The sequence below is a fragment of the Haliotis cracherodii genome, unplaced genomic scaffold (assembly GCF_022045235.1).
Source record: "Haliotis cracherodii isolate W230 unplaced genomic scaffold, xgHalCrac1.p SCAF_8, whole genome shotgun sequence".
NCBI lineage: Eukaryota > Metazoa > Mollusca > Gastropoda > Lepetellida > Haliotidae > Haliotis > Haliotis cracherodii.
Genome location: NW_027266341.1, coordinates 25,461,126 through 25,488,483, shown reverse-complemented (window position 1 = coordinate 25,488,483; position 27,358 = coordinate 25,461,126). Strand labels below are relative to the sequence as shown.

At 36.8% G+C, this 27,358-nt stretch overlaps 1 protein-coding gene across 1 annotated transcript in view; it reads left to right on the top strand.

Annotated features, from left to right (window-relative positions):
• LOC139450635 (alpha-1,3-mannosyl-glycoprotein 4-beta-N-acetylglucosaminyltransferase B-like) overlaps positions 1 to 26,925 on the top strand; it is a 58,292-nt gene extending 31,367 nt beyond the window's left edge. Inside the window, exons 6-14 of the mRNA XM_071232421.1 lie at positions 12 to 61; positions 3,483 to 3,596; positions 5,176 to 5,251; positions 9,226 to 9,340; positions 10,210 to 10,340; positions 11,765 to 11,872; positions 13,180 to 13,373; positions 14,467 to 14,746; positions 15,979 to 26,925. Coding sequence (XP_071088522.1) covers positions 12 to 61; positions 3,483 to 3,596; positions 5,176 to 5,251; positions 9,226 to 9,340; positions 10,210 to 10,340; positions 11,765 to 11,872; positions 13,180 to 13,373; positions 14,467 to 14,746; positions 15,979 to 16,008 — 1,098 coding nt within the window. The 3' untranslated portion in view covers positions 16,009 to 26,925. The remainder of the gene's footprint in view (positions 1 to 11; positions 62 to 3,482; positions 3,597 to 5,175; positions 5,252 to 9,225; positions 9,341 to 10,209; positions 10,341 to 11,764; positions 11,873 to 13,179; positions 13,374 to 14,466; positions 14,747 to 15,978) is intronic.
• The last annotated feature ends 433 nt before the right edge of the window (positions 26,926 to 27,358 follow it).

Genomic DNA, 27,358 nt, shown 5'->3' with positions numbered 1-27,358 from the left:
GTCTATTTCAGCCTTGGGACACAACATTCGTAGAGAGAGTTGCTGGTGAAATCCGTGAGCAGTAAGTAACATCACAGGGATTCTTGTGCCATGCCTCAGGGCAACAGAAAGGGGTGAATCAATTGGTGAACATTTGTTGCATCACATTACTACATGATTAGTAAGAATTCTGTGAAGTTATTTTTGTTGCCATATCACTTCATAAGAATTGACTTTTATATAGTTTTAAGTTTAATCCTTCATTAATGCAAAAAATATTGAAGTCAATTCTTAAATAACAGTCACAAAAAGTTTGAGACAATGGTGACTTTGGAGCCACAGGTCATGAATTTTCAACTGAACCTTTTATCTAACATATTTGAGGACAAAGTCCATTAGTACAGTACTTGGATAGTAGGACCGTATTCAGTGAATCAAACCGTATCCATTCATGAATTGAATTTGTTATTTCGTGGCCACAAGAATCAAATATTTATGAATATGCAATCATGTGCATTTACATACCCTGTACCAAAAACATCCATAAGAACATATTATATGATATGCATAGATTTCTTTAACGACAACACTCTTATAATATTTTATTTGACAGGAATTTGGTCACTGGTCATTGTAGCATTTGAGATACGGAGATACTAAGACTAAGTACCTGGACAAGTGCAGCACATAAATGTATAATATAGAAAATTAACAAACCATGTCAAATAATTTATGTTGTTAATGTTTCACTGAATATAACAAATAATACATCAACTGCTGACTTATTATTGTATTCGTGTATTAATATTCATATTCATTACCCTGAAATCCGTGAGCAGTAAGTAACATCACAGGGATTTTTGTGCCATGCCTCAGGGCAACAGAAAGGGGTGAATCAATTGCTGAACATTTGTTGCATCACATTACTCTGTGGCATGATAGCAGTCACAGTCCGTCATGTATCCATTAAAAAGGATATAAATAATATAACAGTTGCATGTATGATGATATGAACATAAATTGTGAAATATGATTTTCTCTTTGAAACATTCAAACTGTCTAAGCCACAGTTTGATTTATTGAATTGAATCTGATAAATAGGTAAATAAGTTAAAGTTTAACACAACTCTTAGGTATTGATTGAAAATGTAGAATCTGGAGTGAGTGAAAAGAGTGAAAAGTCAGAGCTTGAGGTTTTGAATTTTCAACCAATACCGAGGAGGAGTGTTTTAACTGACTAATGATCTAAATATCAGTACCAGAAAGAATAAAAAAAAACATTGGCATACCTTATAGTTAAATAATACAGGAAGTCGCAGTATAAAATGAATTCGATGACAGCGGGCAAAAGAAAGACCACATGCAGCATGCAGAAAACTGAAGTCATGACATGTGAGACTGAACACCCTTTCATCACCTGCCCCAGTGGCTCAATGTGAAAAATGTGCGTTACAATACTACCGATAATCAGGATATGTGAGGTTGTAGATTCGATTCACAGCATGAAATTTTTGTGTAAATAAATAGTGAAGTTTTGTCTTTGTTTGCATAGACCAAAAGAAATTAGGCCACGCCCACTTAGTGATTGCTGATTGGCTGATAATAGAAAGGGCACGGCTTATGTTGTATTAGCTCAACAAAGTCACTGATTTCAATCTGTCGTCTTCAGCTTTTTTGGTTAATGATTAGTAAGAATTCTGTGAAGTTATTTTTGTTGCCATATCTATTGATAAGAATTGACTTTTATATAGTTTTAAGTTTAATCCTTCATTAATGCAAAAAAATATTGAAGTCAATTCTTAAATAACAGTCACAAAAAGTTTGAGACAATGGTGACTTTGGAGCCACAGGTCATGAATTTTCAACTGAACCTTTTATCTAACATATTTGAGGACAAAGTCCATTAGTACAGTGGGTGGGTGGGTGAGTATGGTTTTACGCCGCTTTTAGCAATATTCCAGCAATATCACGGCGGGGGACACCAGAAATGTCCATTAGTACAGTACTTGGATAGTAGGGCCGTATTCAGTGAATCAAACCGTATCCATTCATGAATTGAATTTGTTATTTCGAGGCCACAAGAATCAAATATTTATGAATATGCAATCATGTGCATTTACATACCCTGTACCTAAAACATCCATAAGAACATATTATATGATATGCATAGATTTCTTTAACGACAACACTCTTATAATATTTAATTTGACAGGAATTTGGTCACTGGTCATTGTAGCATTTGAGATACGGAGATACTAAGACTAAGTACCTGGACAAATGCAGCACATAAATGTATAATATAGAAAATTAACAAACCATGTCAAATAATTTATGTTGTTAATGTTGCACTGAATATAACAAATAATATATCAACTGCTGACTTATCATTGTATTCGTGTATTAATATTCATATTCATTACCCTATATTCGTGATACAAATCGTATTCGCCTCATAGTGTATTTGTTGCAGCCCTATTGGATAGGTCATAAATTGTGTATGTATCAACTTGGTCTCATCACTTAACGACTAAAATGATGCCGACGTGACGTTAAATTTTAATTCACTCACTCACTCACTCACTCACTCACTCACTCACTCACTCACTCACTCACTCACTCACTCACTCACTCACTCACTCACTCACTGGATAAGGCATAGGAACATCTATGGAACATATGTCACATTTTTACTTATTGAATCTTGATAATAAACCCTGCAACTAAAACACAGCAAGTAAACAGTGACAAATTCATCCCCAGCTAAGTATGTATTCAGAGAATTATCTTGACCTGCTCACAGGCTGATAATCAGCCTCAAGTCTGCAGCAAAAAATTGCAAAAATTCCCAGTTTGAATTAAAATTTCCCGATACCTCAGAAATTACAAAAATAAGGACATTAACATAAACAAACTTTGAACTTTGTCCCAATTTGCTTGCCAAGGGCACATAGTTTCAAATCCTATTTACATCCCTGATGTAAAATATACTCTCTGTATAAAGATAACGTGACTTACAATGGAAACATGCTAATTTTCTGTGAGATACATCCAGCAAATGTTCAATATTCATTTAGGATTTCATACTGAAGTCATAATAAGACTTGGAAGATTAAGAATTTATAAGATTCAACTGGACTATTGTTTAAGGTGTGTTTACTGTAATGTCTAAAGTTTCCTGCTGGTGATTTTTTAAAGAATGTTCGATGTAAAGAAGTGGATCTAAATATCGTATATCTTAACACTGTAATAGATTTTATATATATCTAAGATCCTTTTAATGTATGGGAATCGCAATATAATCTGGATCATTATTCATGTATTAACTTTTTGAAGAATTCCAAAGATGTTTTGAAATAGATCACTGATACATGTTGCTTGAAATCGAAGAATTATTTTACTTGGGCTAACCTACCTTGAATAAGGTTGTATTTGCAGTAACGCCTGGTTTGAATCAGGCTTGTCTTTCTCTTTTTTCATTATGTTGTTGACATTTTTGTTTCCAGATTTCCAGAATATCTAGACAGTGGTTTGTTGGAAGTCATTGCGCCACCTTCTGGGTTCTACCCAGATCTGGATCACTTAAAAGAAACATTTGGTGATTCCAAAGAAAGAATCAGGTGATGACATCATGTATATAACATATGAAGATAACAGACAAACTGACAACTAAAGTACTCACGGAAATGAAAAAAACCTGTTTTTCTCAATTTAAAAATCGACACAAAGTGTTACGTCGATGTAAATATGAAATAACAAAACAACTCGAAAAGTACTAGTCTGGATTTGCTAGTTTGATCTCAGTGAACAATACAAAATGTACTTTACAGGAGGTAATTTGTCGTCACTTTCAACATTCAAAATTGAAACTAAGTCCAAATTGACATATCAGAAACAGACTATAGGCATTATGCACCTGTTCTCACCTGTCGTCAAGGTGTCATAGGTCATGGACATTCATCTTGATCTACTTACACCTGGTTATGCCCTGTTTCACAATAGTCTGTTTTATTCACATTTTTACACACTTTTACTTGTAAAAAGGCATAATAACCTTAGATACGCTGTATTTGTGCCAAGGCCCAATTAGTACTAGTTGACTTGTTTGAATATTTACATATTTTGTATATTAACTGCATTGATTTAAAATCTGAGGTCGAAAAAACAGTTTTTTTTCATTTCCGTGAGTACTTTAGATTCTAATTATGGGATTCTTCAGAAGAAAGTTAGATTTGTTGATAACAATGGCTTGAGAATGTTGGAACACTGTGAAGATCCTGGTTAGAGTTGGTGTTCATCAACCCATGCTTGTCGTAAGAGAATCAGGTTGTTAGGCTCACCGATGTTTGATGTTATTGATGTCAGTCACTAGATTGTATGTACCAGAGGCAACAGTGCTTGTTGTAAGTGGTGACTAACGGGATTGGGTAGTCAGGTTAGCTGACTCAGTTAATACATGTCATCGTATCCCAATTGCGTAGATCGATGCTGATCATATCATTCACTGGATTGCCTGGTCCAGACTTGATAATTTACAGACTACTGGAATATTGCAGAGTGCAGCATTAAACAACAAACAAACAATTTCATGTATGGGTAACCACAGCAGCTTCGCAATCTTCCATCTTTAATGTAATTACTACCCCAGCCACATACGAGCACTGGTGCTGACAAACCAAGAAACAAAATGAACAAATCTGGGATTCAAACACACAAACTGTGGACGTAGACAAATTCTCAGTCTAGTTCTAGTTCTAGTAGTTCTTGTTCTAGTAAGATAAGTAAGAAAGTCCATATATCTATATTAAAATTCTACTGAAACTGATGCACAGGTGGCCCGTGAAGATCCGGGGTAGAATAGGTCTTCAGCAACCTATGCGTGCCGTAAAAGGCGACTATGCTTGTCGTAAGAGGCGACTAACGGGATTGGGTGGTCAGGCTCGCTGACTTGAGTGAAGCATGTCATTGATCCCAATTGCGTGGATTGATGGTCATGTTGTCAATGACTGGAATGTCTGGTCCAGACTTGATTATTTACAGACCGTTGTCATATAGCTGGAATATTGCAGTGTGCGGCGTTAAATAAATAAACAAACAGACCTGAAAAGGTCCTACAAGCATTGTCCAGGTAGGAGCATTCTAGGAATATCCCATTGTGTGAAAAACTTGATTCATTGTGGCTGTCTTGATGTTTTACAGATGGAGAACAAAGCAGAACCTGGACTACTCCTTCCTGATGCTGTATGCCAGAAGCAGGGGAGTCTACTATGTGCAGGTATGTCATAGGATCCTCTCTAGCTGCAAACGCACTCAACAGGTGCCCTTTCTGGTGCTTAGTGTGATAATACAATGTGCTTGGAACAGTGTAGCCTGAATGTCTTGTCAGTTAACCTAAAACATACATACTCACCAATTGTTTTGTACCAGTTTCCAACCTGCAGTTATTATTTGAGAATTGGGAAACAAACTCATCTCCAACTTCCAAATTAAAACTTCCTCAGTAAAAAAGTAGGACATGTAGGAATAAATACAAATCCCTTAATAGAGAGTTAAAACAAACTCTGAACTAGGAATGGATATCTTCTTTGTAAGTGATGCTTTAGAAGATGTCATTAATCAGGCTTAGATATTCATGCTTTTAAAAAGAGTTTTGATTACCAATGCACATTCTGGTAGGATGACAATGGAAGAGTGTTATTAGTGGAGGGATGATAATTGCATAGGCCACAGTAAGAGGGAATAGGGATGGGCCGTTGGCAGAAAAACTAGCTTGATTCAAGTACTCCAATACCCATTTGTTTGTATGCAAACCACAGTTTTATTGTTGTTTTTATTATGGATATCAATTTATTAGTTAATGATTACCTTAATACAAATTACCATGCTTTCCTACGAACACAATCTCACATGGTCCTGTGCACAGCACACAAGCTCAAAATTAGGTGAGGTTAAGCAACGTTGGTCACAGACTGTTCTTGGATGGGTGACCGTGTTCGGCAGCTTGACTTCTGATAGATTCTAGCGCTTTGGTCCTACCCCACATTATGATTTAATATTTTAAGCACAAGTAATCGAAATCATAATTTGAGGGCAGGTCAAAAAGGTCTAAGCCTAACAAACCAAACCAACTATTGTGAAAGTGTTTATAGTTTGTTTTTTTCAACATAATCTCCCTACTTCTCATATCGATAGTGAAGCTTTTCAATTCCAGTCAGGAAGAAGTTTTCTGAAGCCACCCTGAAAAAAACCCATTCTAGGCAGCTTTGAGGTCATCGTTGTCATCATGCACTTTCCCCGAAGGTGTTTATTCAGTTTAGGAAACAGGTGGAAATCACTTGGTGCAAGGTCTGGCGAGTATGGAGGGTTAGGAACCTCGTCAAACCCACATTGTTGCAAAACAGCCTTTGCAAGTAGAGAGGTGTGAGAAAAGGTATTGTCATGAAGTAGTAGAACGACAGCAGTCACCATTCCTTGCCTCTTTTCTTTGATGGAATCTCTCAGGTGATGAAGCATAGTAGGCACTGGAAATGGTCTTTTGATTTTCTTTGATTTGCATCCCAAAATACAGTGGCCAAAAAAAATTCTTCACTGATCTTGATTTTCTTTGGTGATGCCTACCTGGTACTTGTTCTTTTCCATTTCATCTCCTCTATCACAGTCAACTGGCTGTCACTAATATACAAACGGCCTCAACAGACCCAACAAACTTGCAAGGAACTACTCAAACGATGTACTACATTGACTAGTTCACTTTGTTATGGCCCATGGTTGAAAGTTAGTCAGGCTTAGAACTTATTGACCAGCCTTCGCATCAGATGCTTTGTGTTGCTGGCTGCCGAATACGCCCTTCTCTACCAGATGGGAAACTTGTCACAAGATGTTACCATGGTTACTATAAAATACTACATTTTGAATGGTTAGCATGTTTTTCATACAAACAAACCAGTATGTAAACAATATTCATACTGACAACTTTGTTTTTAATTTCCACCTCCCGAAGCAAATAAATTAAAAGTTGATCATAGAATTGACCCTCCATGTCCTGTGTCATGCGATGTCTTGTATGTCTTTGTTGTTTTTGGTAGCATGTTGCTTGTTGTTTTCCAGTCGCATGGGACTATGAAGCAGAATTATGGGTAATTCGTAATTATGGGGGCTTTAGTCAGTGATAGCAACCCTCACTTAAATCATGTTTATTACTTTTCAAATCATGAAACTACTAACCCACTCACATTTATGCTACGCATAATATTTTCACTTGTTAATTATTACCTTAACTAATTTCGAATTGTGAATAGTGTTGTAGTTTCAGTGCTCTTGATTTTTTTTTCAGCTTAACTGGTTCCAATAATTTGTATGTTAACACATTTTCTTTTAGCTGTTTAGTAATTTTGTTTCATTCTTTTTTGCATCAAAACAAAAACAAATATCAAAGTACATGGTTCTTTTAAAGGTGTTTATTTATTTGTCATGGTGTCAGGTGATGATTTAAAATGAATTGTTTTGTTAGTTTGTCCCAAGTATTTGTTTTTAGTGATCTAATAGTTTGCTGTTTGTTTCTATTTCTAATTTGGGTAGCCTTGTGGTTAAAGCATTCGCTCATCACGCTGAAGGCTCGGGTTTGATTCCCCACATGGGTACAAAGTGTGAAGCCCATTTCTTGTGTCCTTCTACTGTGATATTGCTGGTATGTTGCTAAAAGAAGCATTAAACCATACACACTTACTCACTCACTCTAATGACATGTATTTTTCAGTAAGACTACAGTATCTAACTTCCAACTAGCCATGATTTTGTTCATATAGTTTGAGTTAGCAAATTTGCTTCCAATGATCTTTCCTGTTGTGTTTGCTTCTGTTACATATTTGTTTTCAGACAGATCACAATAAATGATTGGGTGTTCTACATTCCTAGCTCCAGATGCCTCCTCATATAAATATTTTTTTGGTTTTCGTTTGCAAGGAATATTTTTCACATATTGAACAAATATTGTTGCAGAGGGATATCCCTATAAAGAACCTCAGGAGTTAAAAAAACTAATGAAGAGCTAATTTAAGTGTTATTCTGTGTTATACAACCCATGATTATACGGGCAAGAATTGGTCTTCAGCAACTCATATTTGTTATAAGAGGCAACTAACGGGATAAGGTGGTCAGATTCGCTGACTTGGTTGATGCATGTCATTGTATCCCAGTTGCATGGATCAATGCTAATGATGTGAGTCACTGCATTGTCTGATCCAGATTTAATTATTTACAGACAACCATCATATAGCTGGAATATTGCTGAGTGTGGTTTTAAACAACACACAAACAGTGTTATATATTATCATACTGAATATTACAAACACAAGTGTGCAATGAACACAAGTTCTCTGAAGAAATAAACGAAAAAACTCTTACTGTAACTGTATCTCAGAGTGTTTGCTATCCCATTGCCACATCATTCCAAAAGACATTGTTGGCATAAGGGATATGTTAAACAGCGGCATGGTATGTCAGTGGGCTGGTACTATTAAACGATATAAGTCCGGACTACTACGAACAGACACACCCATTTCACCTCACCTCTCCTCACATTTATTATTCAACAATCAGTAATGTAAGTTTGTGAGTTTTTTGTGCTCCATTATGTTGTAATGGAAATATATATTACAGACATGGCACACTCCCGCTTTTGTGTTTGCCATCATAATTACATGATTTTGTGTTGTTACGATATTGTCTACTGGGTAAGTGGAATTTTGAAATGAATATGTACCTTTTGACTAATGCTTGTAATATAGACAAAGCAAGTTTATTTTTCATAGATTCAACTTGTAGACAAAATTTTGGAATAATTTGTCTTGTTTGCTTGTTTATATTCCTACCCAAGATCAATACACAAAATGTTAACATTTTAAGACTTTTTATAGTACAGTAAAATACATAGGTATATTTTCAACTCTATTAAAGAGATACATATTAGATACATATTAGTATTCACTGGTTGTATCGGGTGGTCAGGCTCGTTGACTTGGTTGATGCTTGTCATCGATTCCAATTGCATGGATCGCTGCTCATTATGTCAATCACTGGGTTGTCTGGTCCAGATTTGATTATTTACAGACCGCTGTCATATAGCTGGAATATTGCTGAGTGCAGCGTTAAACCAAAAAAAACAAAAAACACTACTGTTGTAACAAGAATGTTAATGTCTTTTTGTCCTGAGATGATATTAAATGTAATATGTTCGGAACTTTCTTTCAGCTGGAGGATGATGTTATGGCAAAACCGGGGTACCTGTCAATTATGAAGTCATTTGCATATCAGCAGAAAACAGATGACTGGCTACTTTTAGAGTTCTCTGCACTTGGATTCATTGGTAGGTGTTCGAAAATCAAAACAACAGGTGTAACTTTTAATACATTCATACACCGTATTTGACGTAATAAGCGCCCAGGGCGCTCTCAAAATTAGAAATAGGGGCCTCTTATTTGAATATTATTTTGGTGAAAAAGACAGAGTTGAAAGATAAATTTCGTGGTTTATGCTGACAGCCTGAACTGTTTATTTACGAGAGATACATTTTTCCAGAATATAAATGCCCTTAATAAAGGGTGCATATAACACACGTACGTATTATATGCGAATAAATAAGTGTTGTGTACATTGATCAATTGGAAGGGGTGCTAATCATGCTAATTGGTATTGTTCACTAGCCAATATATTAGCAAATATCGCCGTGGGCGCTTATTAGAGCAGGGCGCTTATTACGTCGAAAACATTGTATTAAATGAACACGAACATGATGTTCTATATATTACCAAAGAAGATGTCTACATACAGAGACGAATTTTAGTGTTTACACAGCAAGTCGTTTCTAGTGTGATGTCATTCTGACCTCATGTCACAATAAGACTCGAATGACATCAACAATGCCGTCCGGATGATGGAAACAATACACTGTTGTCTCGTGACATGATATGACCCAAGGGCTCATATGATTTTTATGAACCCCGATATGTTTGCCCTCATAGGTAATAAACAAAGTTATTTGTTGATTGTAATATTTTTGTTGACCTGATTCCTTTGAAACAATGTTGAATATCTCAAGAAATACTGTTGTTTGTAGTTTGTCATGTAATTGTTAACCTTTCAAACATCAATGTAAACTGTATATTAACATAGGCAAGTGTGGAATATTGAAAACAATAATAAGCATGATAACAGAGCTCTGTTGTTGTTTTTTAGGGAAAATGTTCAAGTCAGCTGACATCCCACTGGTGGTTGAGTTCTTTCTGATGTTCTATGCTGAGAAGCCCATTGACTGGCTTCTAGACCACCTTCTACAGGTCAAAGTGTGCAGCCCTGAAAAGGATCATGTGAGTTCCCTCGGAGAAAAACCTAGTGTTTTCAATTTCAAGGTTTCAAACCTAGATTAGATACCTGTAAATTTCATTTGAAACCAAACAGGACAAGTATGGCATAGAGAAGCACCAAAAGTCAAGCCATGGTGATGTTACTGAATTTTACAAAACACTCTCTAAGTATTTGTTAGTCAAGTTCCGCCTGAAATGTATTGTAACACATGTGAAAATAATGTATGACCAGCACCATGTTATTAAGCAAAGTTAAAGAAGTAAGAACCCAATTTACTATTGTCAAACAGGTGGCTTTGCAAAAGAAATGCTTCTGAATAAATATATACTTTTGCGGTAATGCAGTCATCAACAGGATCATTGTCTAACCTAGATTCAATACCTCTGGGTGACCAATCAGAATGCAGGATTCTAAAATGTCACGGAAGAAATACCAACAACTCAACAGGGTTTCATCACAAATGGACATGTTCCACAAACCTATGCACAGCTATTGCGTAAATCTCTCAAACAGACTAAATATCCCATGTCTCTTGTGGTTTGCCAAGTCTAGATTTTTTCAGTATCTGAAAATAATGAGATTCTCCCAGCTCCTTTTATACTTCTCCACTTTTGAAAGTTTTTTTTTGATATTTCCATCATACACAAAACAGATTCTCATATGTTTGGGGCATATGTGCCAAGTCATCTCAGGCACTGCAATGTGCTTGGCAGAGTTGTGTCCCTTGGGCCCACCAGAAACTTATGATTGTGGGTTCGAATCCCGGATTATTTTTCTAGGTTTGTCAGCACCATACCCATGCTCATGGGTTTTTTACCAAAGTGGTAAACATCTCAGACTTGCATTACTTCAGGCTTTCCTCATACATTAAGCTCACATACCGTGATACAAATGTAGTACTGCTAAAGTGTCATTAAACCCAACTCACTCACTTGTGGTAATATTATGTCAAGTGTATAGTTAAATAAAATGAAGTACCTGATTATCCCTATACAAAGCGGAGTAGTATAATAATATATATCGTAAGATAAATTAGCAAAAACGTTTCTAAATATTTCATTTCAGAGAGTAAATGTTAATTTTCTATTGCATATTTTTTGTTATGATGTAGGAGTTTAATACTTTAAGCTCTAGCATTGCTTGTGAAACAGGACGAGTGAGAGAATGTTAATTAATTCTGCAGTTAACAATAGTCCAGCTATATCATGGTGGCCTGTGAAGTCTGAGCCGGACAAATGGAGCAGAAGAATATCCTTTGTGCCACTTCACAAAAAAAGATAAATAATTGCCAGCAGACATTCTGGTATCAGTGATTGTGTGAATGTCCAAACTACTTTTTTTTTTAACTGAAGTTTTCTCAAATGTAAATATGTCTTAGCAGTTATCACAAAAAGAATGCACTGATCCATATCTTTTTTCCCCTCAGAAACACTGTAACAGAATGAAGCTTCAAGTGAGACGTAGATTCAAACCGTCTCTATTCCAGCACGTGGGTCTCACTTCATCTCTCAAGGGGAAGGTGCAGAAATTGAAGGTAATGTATTTAAGACTGGAGCCTCCATGAGGATTCTGGGTTAATAGGCTTGTTGTAAGAGGTGACAGAATGGATCAGGTGATGAGATTTGTTTGTTTTGTTTGTTTGTTTGTTTGTTTGTTTATTTGTTTGTCGTTTAATGCCGCACTCAGCAATATTCCAGCTATATGATGGTGGTCTATAAAAGTCTACTCTCAACCAGACAGTTCAGTGATTGACCATCAAACCAAGCAATTGGGATACGATGAGATGCATCAACCAAGGCAGCGAGCCATACCACCCAATCTCATTAGTCGACTCATACAACAAGAATGGGTTGCTGAAGACCTATTCTAACCTGGAGACTTGGTTGACTGCATGTCATCGTACCCCAACAGCAAGGGACATTGCTGATAACATCGGTCATTTGTTTGTCTGGTCCAGACTCGGTTCTTTACAGGCCACAGTGATACAGTTGGAATATTTGCTTAGTGCTGTGTGAAAACAAACAAACAATTCTGTGTCTCCTTCTACCAAGTGACCGCCTCCATGGTCTAGTGGTAGAGCGTCCACCCGGAGAGGAGAAGGTCCGGGGTTCGATCCCGACTGCATCATACCAAATGATATTAAGAGAAGGTACTTGTTGTTACCTCACCCTCTACCAAGTGATCTTAGTTCTCCATCTGTCTACCCTTGTTAAGAATATGTGAGTTGTGAAAATTTTAAGGAGATTAGGTCCCAAGTACCTTATGTTAAGGTTAACATTAGCTTATATGTATGGCTGTGGTGACATGGTACATTTATCATCCAAAACTGGCTCCCACAGGAGATATCGCTTGGATGAGATCAAGCGATATCTACACTGTAGATATCGCTGCAATGAAATTACATCACAATGCTTTGCAGACCTTTGTGACATCACTGGTTACCATGACGTCACAATCAAATGACATCACTAATGGCTCTGCTACTGAAGCTGTTAGCAGTACTTTTTTCACTAAAGACACTGCTAATTACTGTCTACAAATTGAAAAAGTTGGAAGAATGATGTTGGATGATAAATAAAATCTCACCCTCGTGTCTTTTGATATCAAATATATCAACACTCGTTGATAAAAGTGGCAAAAATCCTCGGCAAGCCTCGGAATTTTTACACTTTTATCAACTCGTGTTGATATATTTGATATCAAAAGACACTTGGGTGAGATTCTCTATATATCGAAAGACTTGAGTTATGTTATAAACACACATATGGAACCAAATGTATTTGATGACACTGTGTACATGTTCATTAACTAATGGAGAGCACTGTGTGGTTTACATTGCAGGACAAGGACTTTGGCAAGCAAGGTTTGTACCGTGCCCATGTGAATCCTGCTGCCACCCTTGGTTCCTCCCTGAAGACCTACCAGAAGTATACCCTTGTGAAGGCCTACATTGGGGAAACCTTTTACTGGGCCACAAGTCCCTCAGAAGGCGATGTCATAGATGTCAAGCTCAATCCTCCAATCCTGCTTGAAAAGTGAGTCATTGGTGTTGAATGATGATTCTACCATGAATTTGGAAATGACTCAATTCTGATTGGTCAATCAGATGCTATAAATCACAATAAAGCTGCTCTGATTAAAACAGCTGGTTTGACGGCCACATCACCACAGAAGCTAAAATTTATAGAATAGTACTTTTTTCAGTCATTGTTGGTAGGCATAATTAAGTAATTATGTCTCCAATTACAGGTTACAAAATGCAAAGTTGCAGTTACTACAATATTCAAAGGATGTGTGGCAATACATTTCCTGCAGAAAACACGATAGAAATCTACGAAGAGAATGTATTTAAGTTTTGGGGACAACAGAGAGCTTGGAATTTGGAGCTTTTCTAATACCACTCTGACATCATATCTTTTGCGTCACAATGAGCGAGAAGACGTCATAATGGTGACGTGCAGTGTAAAACGAAAGCTTTGCAAAGCTTGTTTACTTTCCTTGAGGGGTGCCCACCTCATGTTATCTTGCCAAGTTGCTGTGCTTATATGCTTCCAATGCCTGTCATATGTTTAAGTGAAGTATTACGCTGTAAACAAACTGCTTGAATATATACAGCGCCATATTTTGTTTACAGGTTGTTGTCAGTGATTCAGTAATTCAGATTGACAACCCACTCAAAACACTGGACTCAATTTGTTAAATGGTTAGGTTCTCTGCATCACATACTGAAGAATTCATTGTTAATATACATTAAACAGCACTGTTCTGAGCTAAGGAACTTGAACTGCCAGTATGACAGAGATCGGTCAGAGATCTTTAGGGATCATATGTATAATTGTTTCAGGATACATAGAAATTATGGAAGGGAATGTATGGATGTCAACTTCTGATCACCTGATGAAGGTGTAAGCATGTACTCCGAAACGATGTGTTCCTCATAATAAAGAAGTAAAAGATCTCTTCCTTATGTGCATCACTTCTAAATGCCTTTCAAAGACTTGCTGCATAGAAATTGATAAAATGTCGTTGACCAATAAAATTTAAGTATTTTACATGTAAGGTAATAGCGACGATATGGCTGTAGAATATCATTCAGAACAACCTAAAATCACTGTCTCCTCATTGCAGGTTTCTTTTCCGAACCGGTAACACCGACCACACTGATGACCGGGTTTATGATGGCACAATTGAAGTTCTTCCAGAAACTCCACCAGATAACCCAGTTCACCTGCCAAAGCTGGACTTTGCACCAGGGGAAAAGCAAACCAAAGAGGAAGGTTACTACATACTTGGCGTTTTTGATGACCAGGGTATATGTGAGGGAGATGTCCCAGAAGATCTCGGGAAGATAGCAGTATTACGTATTCACTTCCAGTCGGACAGTAATCATTGGCTTGTTATTAGTGAGGTGAGAAGTTTTCTGTGCAAACAGATTTGCATAATTAATTATATTAATAATATTAATAGTATTGAACATTTGTGTAAGAAAGCATCATAATTTCTCATTTTTAGTTTGCACTTTTTGGTGAAAAATGATAAAAATCATGATCATTTACATATTTCCCTAAATTTCTAACATGCAGCAACATCCCATGTATGAAGTCATACAGTACTATAATAACACATAGAAAGGTTGCACTGCAGGTATGTGATAGTTTAAGGAACGTTGCAGCGCTACTCTCAGTCACTTTTGGTGTTAGCAAGACATGTCATGGGACCAGATTCACTTTTTGTATCATATATTACACCATATATTACTTCATCACTTCATACTGGAGATAGATTGACTTAAAACATGTAGTAAATGACTCCCAATACACGGCAGTTTGAGTTGAGCAGTGAACACAGCTTTTCAGCAGACATCCTTGATCATAAGGGGCGTTCAGGTAGCCTTGTGGTAAAAGTGTTTGCTGGTTACATCGAAGACCCAGGTTCGATTCCCGACATGGGTACAATCTGTGAAGCCCATTTCTGGTGTCCCCGACAACACCCACCCATCCACCCACCCTCCCCACCCCCGTGATATTGCTGGAATATTGCTAAAAGCGGCGTAAAACCATACTCACTCACTCACTCACTCATCCTTAATCATAAACTGGTGTAGGTGGTAGGGCTGGGATGAGTCCCAATTTAATACCCGGGTACCCACATCCCTATTACCCGACCCTACCCGGGTACCCACTGTGGTACTCAAGAGATGTTTACAATCTCTGATTGGGAATCTTTTACCAAAGCCCTGGCAAAACGTATTTAGATATATGTATTGAACAATCTGGTCCTCATATACTGAAGTTGACATACGTTATATCTTTATTCAACCATATGAGAAGTTGGCAGGAATGGGTGCATAGTCAGAAAGAAATGTCAACATTAGTAAGTTATAGTGTAACCATAGAGTTCCAGATATTTTTTGTCATTAAACAACATATCGCGTGACTAACCACGGTCCGGGTAGTCCTGTGGGTACCCAGGTCCTACTCAGTACCCACCCGACCCGAATACCCGAGTAACCCGTCCCATCTCTAGTAGGTGGGCAGGGGTATCTTGTATCATTAGGTATGAATTTAGATGGATCAATACATCGTTGGATCATGACATCGCTAATTCTAATTTTCCACTCCTTTATGTTTTCTTTTTCAGATTCATGTGAAGGAGAGGAAGCAAATATAAAGTTCATAAAGTGGATCTGAAAGATGTGTAACCAGTCGCCAACATTGCTGTAGATCTACACCATCAAATCACTTAGAACAACCAGTGGGAAGCACCTAGGACCCATTCTTAGGGAAACAGCCATAGTATTAGTGCATTTCTATTCAAGTGTGATAATCTTGTTGTTTTTCAGTCTGGCAACAGTAAGTCAATACCATGCCAAACATTGCACGAAACCAGAGAACTTAACCAGTTGTGTGATATGTGCATTTGCAGCTTGCCTGTTTCCATGGTTACCTTTCTGAGTGGCATGTAGATATACACATTGTGCACATAGCAGAGATGTTAGGAATAAAATATGTTTCTAGGTTGAACAATTTTGGAAATTCTAAGAAAAATGTTAGCCTCACCGTAACATGAATACATGACTCTTTTTATGGATAGCAATATAAGTTGTAGCAGGATCACGAGTGGTACATTAAGTTTTATGCATACCGTGTTAGGTTTTAAACAATGGGCCGGAGGCGAGTGGCATAAAATCCATGTACCATGAGTGATCCTGCTACAACGAATTTATCTTACCGACAAGTTTTAATATGATGTTGTTAAAGAATTTAAATAAATTCCTAATTAATAGAAAACAGCTGCTTGATTGAGCTGAGGTTAGGTTGCGCTATGTCACATGACATCCATTGGCTTGGAAAAAGTGTGCAGCTTTTTACTTTGAAGCGAGGTATAAAGGATTGATTTTGTCTCTCAGAAATGCTTGTGGTAGTGTATGAGATTTATTCCCCCGCTGAGAAATTTATTACTTTCCAAGGTCACGTTGATCAATCAGATCTCATCTTTCTGACATGGAGGTATGATAACTTCTTTTATTCTTTGTATGACATTTCAGAGCTACTTCATCGGGTGATGAAGGAGCAAGAAGTAGCTCTGAAACATCATACACAGAATAAAAGAAGTTGCTATCCATAAAAAGTGTCATGTATTCACGTTCTTCCAACTTCTAAATGCCTATCAAAGACTTCACTATATCATGTATAACGTATATCATGAAACCTTTTCATGACAGAGAAAAAGACAAATGGCACAGGCAGTTGCTAATGTTTCTTTTTTTATACAAAAGACAAGTGCTGATAATATTGCAAAACAACAATGTATTACAGTTGTTATAACATTTATTACTGATTTGAAAACACATGTGTATATATGCTATTCAAAAGAAAATGAGAAAATTTGCTTTCCAGTTTTTACATCAGAGTTTGAGCGCGACTTTCGAGGATGTCAGGAAGGCTGAGATTAGGGCTGGGACAAGTCCAAATTTACTACCCGGGTACCCACCCCCTATTACCCGACCCTACCCGGGTCTCAAGAAATGGGTACAAACTGTCTGATGGAAAAGTTTGACATTAGCCATGGCAAAATGTATTTAGATACACATTTGAAACAATCTGGTCATACATACATTGAAGCTGACTGAAGTTATATCTTTACTCAATCATATAAATCAGAAGGAAATAGTGCACAGTCAAAAGAAATGCAAACAATGGTGACTTGTAGTGTAAACATAGTCATTAAACAATATATCCCGTGACTAACCACGGGTCCGGGTAGTCCTGTGGGTACCCGGGTCCTCCTCAGTACCCACCCGACCCGACCTGTCTCAGCCCTAGTTGAGATGACAATGTATGACTAACGTTATGTGCCAGTTAATTAGGGGTGTGACTGCACAGCTTTACAGAATCCAGTCACCATCAATGCTTACTTTTACATTAGTTGTATCATAATACAAATGATATATGTATATATGTAGCGGCCATAAAATATCTGACTCCCATGATGGGATTCGAACCATGGACCTTCTGATCAGAGGTCGGACGCCTTGTCCACATGACCAAAGAGGTTAACCCTGTCAGCAGGCTGACAAGGTAAGGATATCATCTTGTTAGATGACTCCACGTCCTGCTACATATATATATATACATATATATAAATCACAATGTGGGCATTGTGCAAATCTCAAATATTTATTTCTTATGTACCACAAATGTATAATCTCACAACATTTGACATCAAATAATTATCTTTTATGATACTTTCATTGTAATGTGTATTGTATGAAGACATCTGTATAGCAATATGCAGCATATCACACCCCTGTGTAGAAAACACAAAGCTGTAACATTTTGGTCTATTGTCCCTTTCTAACACTGTTGCTAGATGGCCTGTCTTAGAGAATAATTACCAGCATGTTCAGTGTGGACCACTCAACTAGAAACATTGTTCCTGAACATCAAGATCAGTTTCACATGAACAATTATGTCTGTGTTGAATGATTGCAGGTTGGCCTGTATTCATGGCATTACTGAACAATTGCGAGCCTGTTTTGAGAGTGATATGTACTCCAGTAGGACATTGGGCTGTTTCTTGGATATCACATCAGTTCCAAGGAAAGATGATATGGTGATGGACATGATAGGTCAAGTTTCATGGTGCTTTTGTTGAAGTCATTTGTCCTGTTTTTACTTTGTAAATAATTTGTTTTGTGTTGTTAGAGAGTTGAAATTACAGAGTGTATTATAACACTATTTAATCAGAAAGTGTGTAAAATCATCACTGAAACAGTACATGTGCCATATAACATGTATGTATTCCTTTCTTTAGGAAAATGATTTGTTATATATTTTTAGAGATTTTCTTTAGTTTTACCCCCCAAAATGTTTTGATGAAATTCAAGGTTTTAAGTATCCAGATTCCATTTTATTTATGGTTAAATTAATCCATGAAAATATTTCTGACATTTTTGTTAGATATACTTTTATTAATAATTTTGTGCTTGATGTTCTAGTTCAGATAGTTCAATTAAGTCAGATTTTTATGCCTGTTTCCTATTGAAATTGTTGTTATCTAGTTCACCTCAATCTAGTCAGTTTGAATGAAATAGTATCAATTTACTATGTCTTTTAATGGAATATGATGTGCAATGGAAAATGAAAATGAACGTTGAAAGTTTTCACATCCACTTCAGTTTGTTTGAGGACACTGTCCCTTTTGGCATCCATACACAACCTGGGTCGGAGAAAACAGTTCCACAAACGATCATAGAGCTACAACTGTCATGACACTTTTTTAGCTGATGGGGTAGCTAAGGGGTTAAAGTGTGGCTTTAATTGTTACGCCACTTGAGTTTGTTTCCCCACATGGATACATTGTGTTAAGCTGCCATGCGTTAACTGTAATACTGTATAAAGCCCACTCACTTACTCATACTTCAGTATAGAGTAAGATAGCTGTAGCTGTAAGACTGTGGACCAAGACTCTGTGCCCCATTTCACAAAGCAATCTTGGTACTACTACTATTTTCTAACATAGATTGGGATGGTCATAGTCCTAAGATTGTTTTGCAGAACAAGACCGAGGTCAATTAAAGGTGGTGGGTGACTTTCAGTAACACACTGGTTACTGTGCTTATATATTGCTACATACAAGACCTGTATGAAAGCCTTTTAGGGCCATTTGTTTTTTTATTAAATTTTTATGGTACATACGTTAAAATTTCAAGTTAAAATCTGAAACTTTCAACATATCTTGAAATGTCAAGATCATCATCTTGAAATTTCAACTTAGTATCTTGAATTTCAACATAGTGTCTTGAGAAATTCATCTTACATATGTTAAAATCTTCAAATTTCAACTTATCAACTTGAAATTTCAACTTAGTATCCTGAAATTTTAACATTGCTAAAAATAAAAGAACAAATGGCCCTTATAGGCTGCTGTAAGACCTGTGTCAATTTCAGAAGTTTCAGATCACATGTGTATAATATCTATGTTTTAACCCTGACAAGCAAGCCTTTGTAGGTGATATATCTCATAACCTCACACCTGTGGCGAAGTAAACAGCAGGCATAACTTCACACCTTAGCTGATGTCAACAGCAGGCATAACCTCACACCTGTGGCGAAGTCAACAGCAGGCATAACCTCACACCTGTGGTGAAGTCAACAGCAGGCATAACCTCACACCTAGGTCGAAGTCAACAGCAGGCATAACCTCACACCTAGGTCGAAGTCAACAGCAGGCATAACCTCACACCTAGGTCGAAATCAACAGCAGGCATAACCTCACACCTGTGGCGAAGTAAACAGCAGGCATAACTTCACACCTTAGCTGATGTCAACAGCAGGCATAACCTCACACCTGTGGCGAAGTCAACAGCAGGCATAACCTCACACCTGTGGCGAAGTAAACAGCAGGCATAACTTCACACCTTAGCTGATGTCAACAGCAGGCATAACCTCACACCTGTGGCGAAGTCAACAGCAGGCATAACCTCACATCTAAGTCGAAGTCAACAGCAGTCTAGCCTTCATTTGTTATTTACTGTGTTATAATGAGGGATTCAGGGACACCTCAATGTGTCCCTATAATGAAAGGATTGTATAGTCTTGAACTTACAGAAGATATGATGTTATGATGAAAGAGACTTGCCATTTTTAATAGATTGTTAAGTGAAAGAGAAATCAAAAATGGTTTCGTGTGAATGAAATATCATTTTAATCATCTATGCACGATGGGAACTAGCATTTTATACACATTGTTAAAGAAGTGGAACCAGATGGATTAGTTCCAAAATAGATATATTTTTAGAATGTGATGACTTATAGTGTATTAATCATGTTTATACATTTCTTATATTATATGTGTTCTTAGTTTAATTATAAAAGACTGATGATTCATTGTCATGTGTAAATATACTTAAGTGTTGTTTTTGTGCATGTTGTGTTGTAAATAATAACAATGTGTTAACAGTACAGTAGAACCTTGGTAATCAGGATGCTTTGGGTACCAGGGGAGAGAACTTCCTCCTGAATCCAATACCAGGCACAAGTGTTGACTAAATAAGCCATACTCAGGTCTGCAGGATGTGTGGTTCCTAAGCACATGACACAAGGCATGCTGGCCTCCCGAAAAAGTCTCCAGTTTGTTGCAAACAGCTTTTCTTAAACACTGCTTGACTAGGCTAAAAAAAATAGTCTTGGTTCACAGGCAGAATGGGGGGACATGGGGGAAAATGTCAATGTGTGTACATGGGAAACCACCGTTGAATATGAAGTCTCGGTTGTAGCCATCAACTGCTTCATTGCAAACAGAGATATGGGAATTGACTGTCACACTATCAACCACTGGTTTCTCTGTTCTTGAAATAACTCTGATATGGCCAGTCATCATGCCCAAGATCCAGACTAACGAGGATCCACAGTACTTTAACAACATGACATGAATTCCTCCACAATTCACAAATGTTTTAAGTGCAGTTAGTAGTAAGTTAGCTCTGTTTTCACAGTGAGTGTTGTTTTATGTTGAACATATGTTTTGGGATAACTATTGGCCAGTTGTCCTGACCTAGTGCCAAACAGGTGCTTGATGTTGGTTGTCTTGTTATGGAATACATGGAAGTCAGATGCAGTCCTTTAACTGGTCTTTGTTCACAAACCATTAACATTTTCATATGTGTTCTCAGATGTATTTGTATTTCATTTAAAGGAAAAATAGTATTTGCATAAAAGTTATCATTTTGAATTTTTTGAAGACTATTTTCAAATTTCTTGGAGGACTTATGGTATTGATGATTAATTTATATAATACACAGATATGTTCTTTTATCTTCAGTTGTTTGATATATGTATGAAGGTGATATCAGTTCCCTTGTGCAATGATCAAAAAAAGGGTAAAAGAAAAGTAGTTTTACTCTCCTTTGTTTCTTGTTACTCTCAGATATGTTATTTCAGAAAGAACGATATTATTTCATCTGATAATCAAAAGTGCGCTGTTGTGTATTGTTGTTATGGTAGTTGATTTAGAATTTGGAATCAGTATTTATGTAATTCTGTGAAGATGATACATCGAATTGGTAAGAAAACACCACTGTATATATGGTGTGTCACTTTCTCCTCACCATCAACACTGTCTCTTTATGTACATAATTTCTTTGCACTCCGCAGACCAATACACTTCTTTCTAACAATGAGTAGTGCCAGTGAAAAATATTAGAGTATAACTTATGCACAAGGTGGAACTACGGATTATCAGTCCCAAGTAAATTACAGTCAAGTCCCGTTAATCCGACATGGTTGGTTGCATATGATAATGTCGGATTAACGAGTATGTCGGAAATCGAAATTAAGTAGTATCAATGTTCGTGATCGAAAATCGGATAACTACATGACAGTTACAAACACGTCATAAATAAATGAAAAATGAAATATTCATATTGTTATGTTACATTGTTAGCTGAATATGTTTTCTAATCATGCAACATCTAAACCTTAACACAAAATAACTTTTATTGACTGTATGACTTATTCAAAATACTTTAAAAAGCATAGTCTGGAATGGAAGTCGCAGATGACCACGGAGAATGCTGATCAATGTGTCAGATTAACGAGACTGAGTGATTTCGGTAATTTGTTGCAAATTAGGGGTGTCGGAGATTACTTAAACTGATTTAATCGGTTTTTATCATTTGTGTCGGATAAAGCAGATTGTCGGATTTACGAGTGTCAGACTAACGAGACTTGACTGTAATTTTGTTTGACAACTTTCAACACTAATTCTTGAGGGACAGATACTTCCTCATTGCTTGTAAGTTATTCTATGTTTTATCCATATTCCTTCTTCTATGAAAGTATAGAAAAATATGGGTTTCCTGATCTCAAAATTGAGACATCAGCTCAGTAACTCCGTTGTTGGAACATCACATAAAATTGTCATGAACAATGAATGATTTTATGATTAATTATATGGGTCAGTCCATTATGATCCTCTTCATAAACGTTTATATCTCCATAAACACAAAATACATTGAAGTCAATTCTTATTAACAAATATGTCCACAATAATACCTTCAGAGAGTTCCTAATTAAATCATTAACACACAAAAATTGAAATAGGTGGCATTATACAACGCAATAATGCAGTGCAATAATGCAAAACAAGCCCTACCCAGTTTATTATCAGGACATATTAATTTTACCTTATCTTTCAGAGTGATATATTGATAGAAAATGCCAATTCAGTAACCAATCAGAAATGAGGATCTAAATGCAAGGTATGATCAAATTATTGACACCACTAGGGTGTGTTGTAACATCCAATGTTTCAGCAGGTTTTTCTTGGTAACTACCCTGTATATGCACGTGCAAAGGTTGGACATTTGGATTTAGATGAAAGGGGAGTAAGCCTTATTCCAGGGTTTCACATCATCGTGTAAAGTGCACGGTGTTTATTGCTTGCATCTCATGCTTTGAAATCCATACTACTTTTGAGAGGATTACTCCAACTTCAAAATGCCTCTCAAAGAAGTTTTGAGAGGATGCTAATGTGTACAGAGCAACTGTTGTAATGATAAAGACTTCTATACTCCTTCAATATGATGTTTGGTGCAGTTGCTAAATGATAATGAAAGTATGTCCTGAATATTATAAGATTGTCCATTTGATAAAGAGATTATTACCTACCCTCATTTCTTAAATATCTGAATTTAGGAATATAAGTATTATACTTGCCATAGGTTTGTTTATATTATTTTTCTTCATGATATGTGATATTTGTGATATTAAATTCACAGCAACTACTGTCCTACTGTCAGCAATCAAATGACACATAGTTTATTCGCTTAATCGCTGGGGGGGGGGAGGGGACGCACTGAAACCATTCACAATCAAGATGGTTTGATTGGAGAGAGTAGTGAAAAAAAACCTTCTTTCAAATGTCAGTAATACTAAAGCTTTTAAATAATAGTTACTTGGCAATTGTATACCCGTTCTGCGCTGCTTTTTTCTGTAAGCACATATGCAGTATGCACAAGAAAATAGGAACTAATGTAAATTTTCGGCCTTAATAGGGGTGCTTACACATGGTTCGTACAGGCTTGAAAAGGCCTTGCATTTTAAGGTCCCCCTTGAAAAGGCCTTGATCTTGAGTGTCAACCTCAAAAGGCCTTGAAAATTGCCAAAATAGTTTGAAAAGCCTTGAATTTGTACAAAATACATACTTGTTTTTAAAGTATAAAAATATATGAATTATTTTATTTTATTTGGTGTTGAATGTTTATTTGTGATGATGTTACTGCTTAGGTCTTATATTAAAGACTAAGGCTAATAACCCAAATAAGAAAGGCTTGAAAATGACAGTTAAAAAGGCCTTGAATTTTAGTGTCTCTTATCTGTATGAACCTTGTTATAAACATTACTTATGAAATGGTCTGGAAGTTAGTCTGGGGGTACTTAATGGAGCAGGGAGCTTAATACGATACAACATTGCCTGTAGTTTATGTGCTTTGTGGACATTCTGTATAAAATGTTTTGATAGCCTGTGGTATGGGACAGTGTCAAACATGTATGGTTAAGTTATTGCAGAACAAGGCATTCCTAATTTGGTAATTGCTCAAATACATGTTCACATTGTGGAGAATGGTTCAAATTACTTGTGATCTGTAAAACACTTGACATAGAACATGCACAGCATATATGCAGGTGTGATGACAATGTATGATGAGGGCCCTTTTTGGCCTCCAGTATGTGCATGATTTGGGAAATCCAGCATTTTAGAAATTGTTATGAAACTTATCAGATGTGTTCACATTAATGTGAACTAGCATTTGTTTATTTCACCACATGCATGTTTTTGACTTGCATACAGTACAAACATGGCAAGAAAATAAAGACCTTTGGGTCATGGACTTGCTCATAGTAAGATGTTTTCTTAGAATTTGAAAACATGGTCATTATGGGGCTGCTTTAGCCAGTTTTGTGCACTTGAAAATGCCAGAAGTAAAAAAGATGTATATATGAAAAAAGGCAAGTTGTCAACCCTTGTTACAAAGTTTCCCACAACACTAACATTTGACATTTTAATTGGGCATAAGGTGTTACATTTTATCCAATATCAGTTGGGACAGGTAGAAAATCCAAAATAAATGCCATAGAACATTTGACACTGTCCCTTTTGATGTAGAGCAGGTGCTTGTCTTGTCTTCCAGTGTTAACAAGTGGTGTGTGTGTTTATTTTGGTGTAGGCAGAATGCAGTTTACTTACTTGTGTGACGTGTTCTTGTGTGTTAATGATTGCAGGTCAAAATAGTATTAATTAGGTGTCTAAATGGACATTAGTTATATCTTATCTAAAGAGACTATTGAACTATCTCTTTTGATTTGTGTAGGGAAATTGTTATGTAGTTGTAAAGAAAGCCTAAAGAAGATTTTGAACCTGACCACTCCTTTTAAAACACCTTTCTGTGAAAAAGAGGACCATCATCAGGTGCCCAGTTTCAGTCCATTAAATTAACAAGTACAAATATGCAAATCAATGCAAGAAAATAACAAGTCTCGATTATCCACCAAAACAGATTCTATTGGGCATAAAAGACAAAATAGATAGGATTTAAATACTTCAAAATAAGTGGTTTTTAAATTACCGTATTCGACGTAATATGCGCCCAGGGCGCTCTCAAAATTAGATATAGGGGGCTCTTATTAGAATATAATTTTGGTGAAAGAGTTGAAAGATCATAAATTTCGTGGTTTATGCTGACAGCCTGAAATGATGCAAAAGAAAAGTCTGTGCGTATTATACAATATCCAATATTTGATTGCCTATAATTAAGGGTGCATATAACACATGAGTGCATATTATACATGAATAAATAAGTCTTGTGTACATTGATCAATTTTAAGGGGTGCTAATTGGGATTTTTTAGTAGCCAATATATTAGCAAATATTGCTATGGGCGCTTATTACGTCAAATACGGTACTTGAATGAAATGAGCTGAGACTGCTAGTTTCACAGGGACAAAATTTTGTGTTTGACGGTGAAGTCGGATACTAAGTGTATGCGAGTGGAGTGCTCATTCCCTGTGCCTGATACGGGCTATGCCATCATGTAACTGCCAAAACACTAGATGTTCAATATTTGCTGTAATAAGCATCACTTAGAAAGTAGAGAAAGGAGGTGCTTACTTAAGCCATACACAAGTTAAATGTGTTGTTGGAGATGTTTAGGGAACAAACCTAATACTAATACACTTTTGATAATAGTTACAAGGCAATTATATATCTTCCACACTGCGGTGTTTTATGTAAATAAAATCTGTAGGATACATAAGAACATACTAAATTTTAGAGATAAGTATGGAGTTCTTGTAAGTATTACTTACAGAATTGGTCAAAGGGCGCTTTTTGGATCAAGGTACTTAATACGGCTCGGGGCGGTCGGGTAGCCTAGTGGTTAAAGCGTTCACTCGTCACGCCGAAGACCCGGGTTCGATTCCCGACATGGGTACAATGTGTGAAGCCCATTTCTGGTGTCCCCCGCCGTGATATTGCTGGAATATTGCTAAAAGCGGCGTGAAACAATACTCACTCATTCACTCACTTAATACGGCGAATACAGTATTTGTTGTAGTTCATGTAGAAACTGCCAAAACACAAGTTGTTAGTTGTATCCAGTTTTCTACCTGTTAGCATTGTGAGACGTCTTGCCATGGTAAAGGAATAATGGGACTGTGCTGGTCAGATATACATGATCAGGGCACCAACCCAATTCTCATCAGCCCCACAAGGGTGTATTTCCAACCTGGTCAATCAAATGGTACGTTGATGGTATTGAACTCTGATCCAGTTTCTTGAATATGTGTAAAGCATTGTGTTTGTTTCTAATATGTAAACAAAGATAAATTGTATGTAAACGATATTAGTAGAAATGTATGTTTCACGATGCAGAAGATGCATTTGACAACATGTAAATCCAGGTGTTCTAGCTCCTAAACATCTGATTGTTTAGCCAGTGTGCATGTACAATGATATTGCAATACAATACAAACTTAAAACTAGATTTGTATTGAGAAAGAACGAGAGCAGATATTTCAGAAATAAAAACTTCATAGTATACATCGTGTACGAGTTCTTTGATATCCCGGTTGGAAATGATTCTACTGATGTTCAAATCAAATTCCGTGGTAAAATTGGTGCCAAGTTACCTATTCTTGTCATAAGTGTTGACACAAATGGATTGGGTGCTCAGTTTCTGTGACCACCAGGGGCATGGGTGGCCCAGTCGTCTAAGGCGCTGTCATTCGCTGTGCAGAGTTGCGTCCCTTGGGCATGCCAGAAACCTATGTGGGTTCGAATCCTGGTTCACCCCAATTATGTTTCTAGGTTTGTCAGCACCATACCTGTGCTCGTGGGTTTCACCAAAGTCGTAAATGTCTGAGACCTGCATCACTTCGAGCTTTCCTCCCACATTAAGCTGACACACAGCGATATGACGGGAATACTGTTGTAAAAGCGGCGTTAAACCCAACTCACT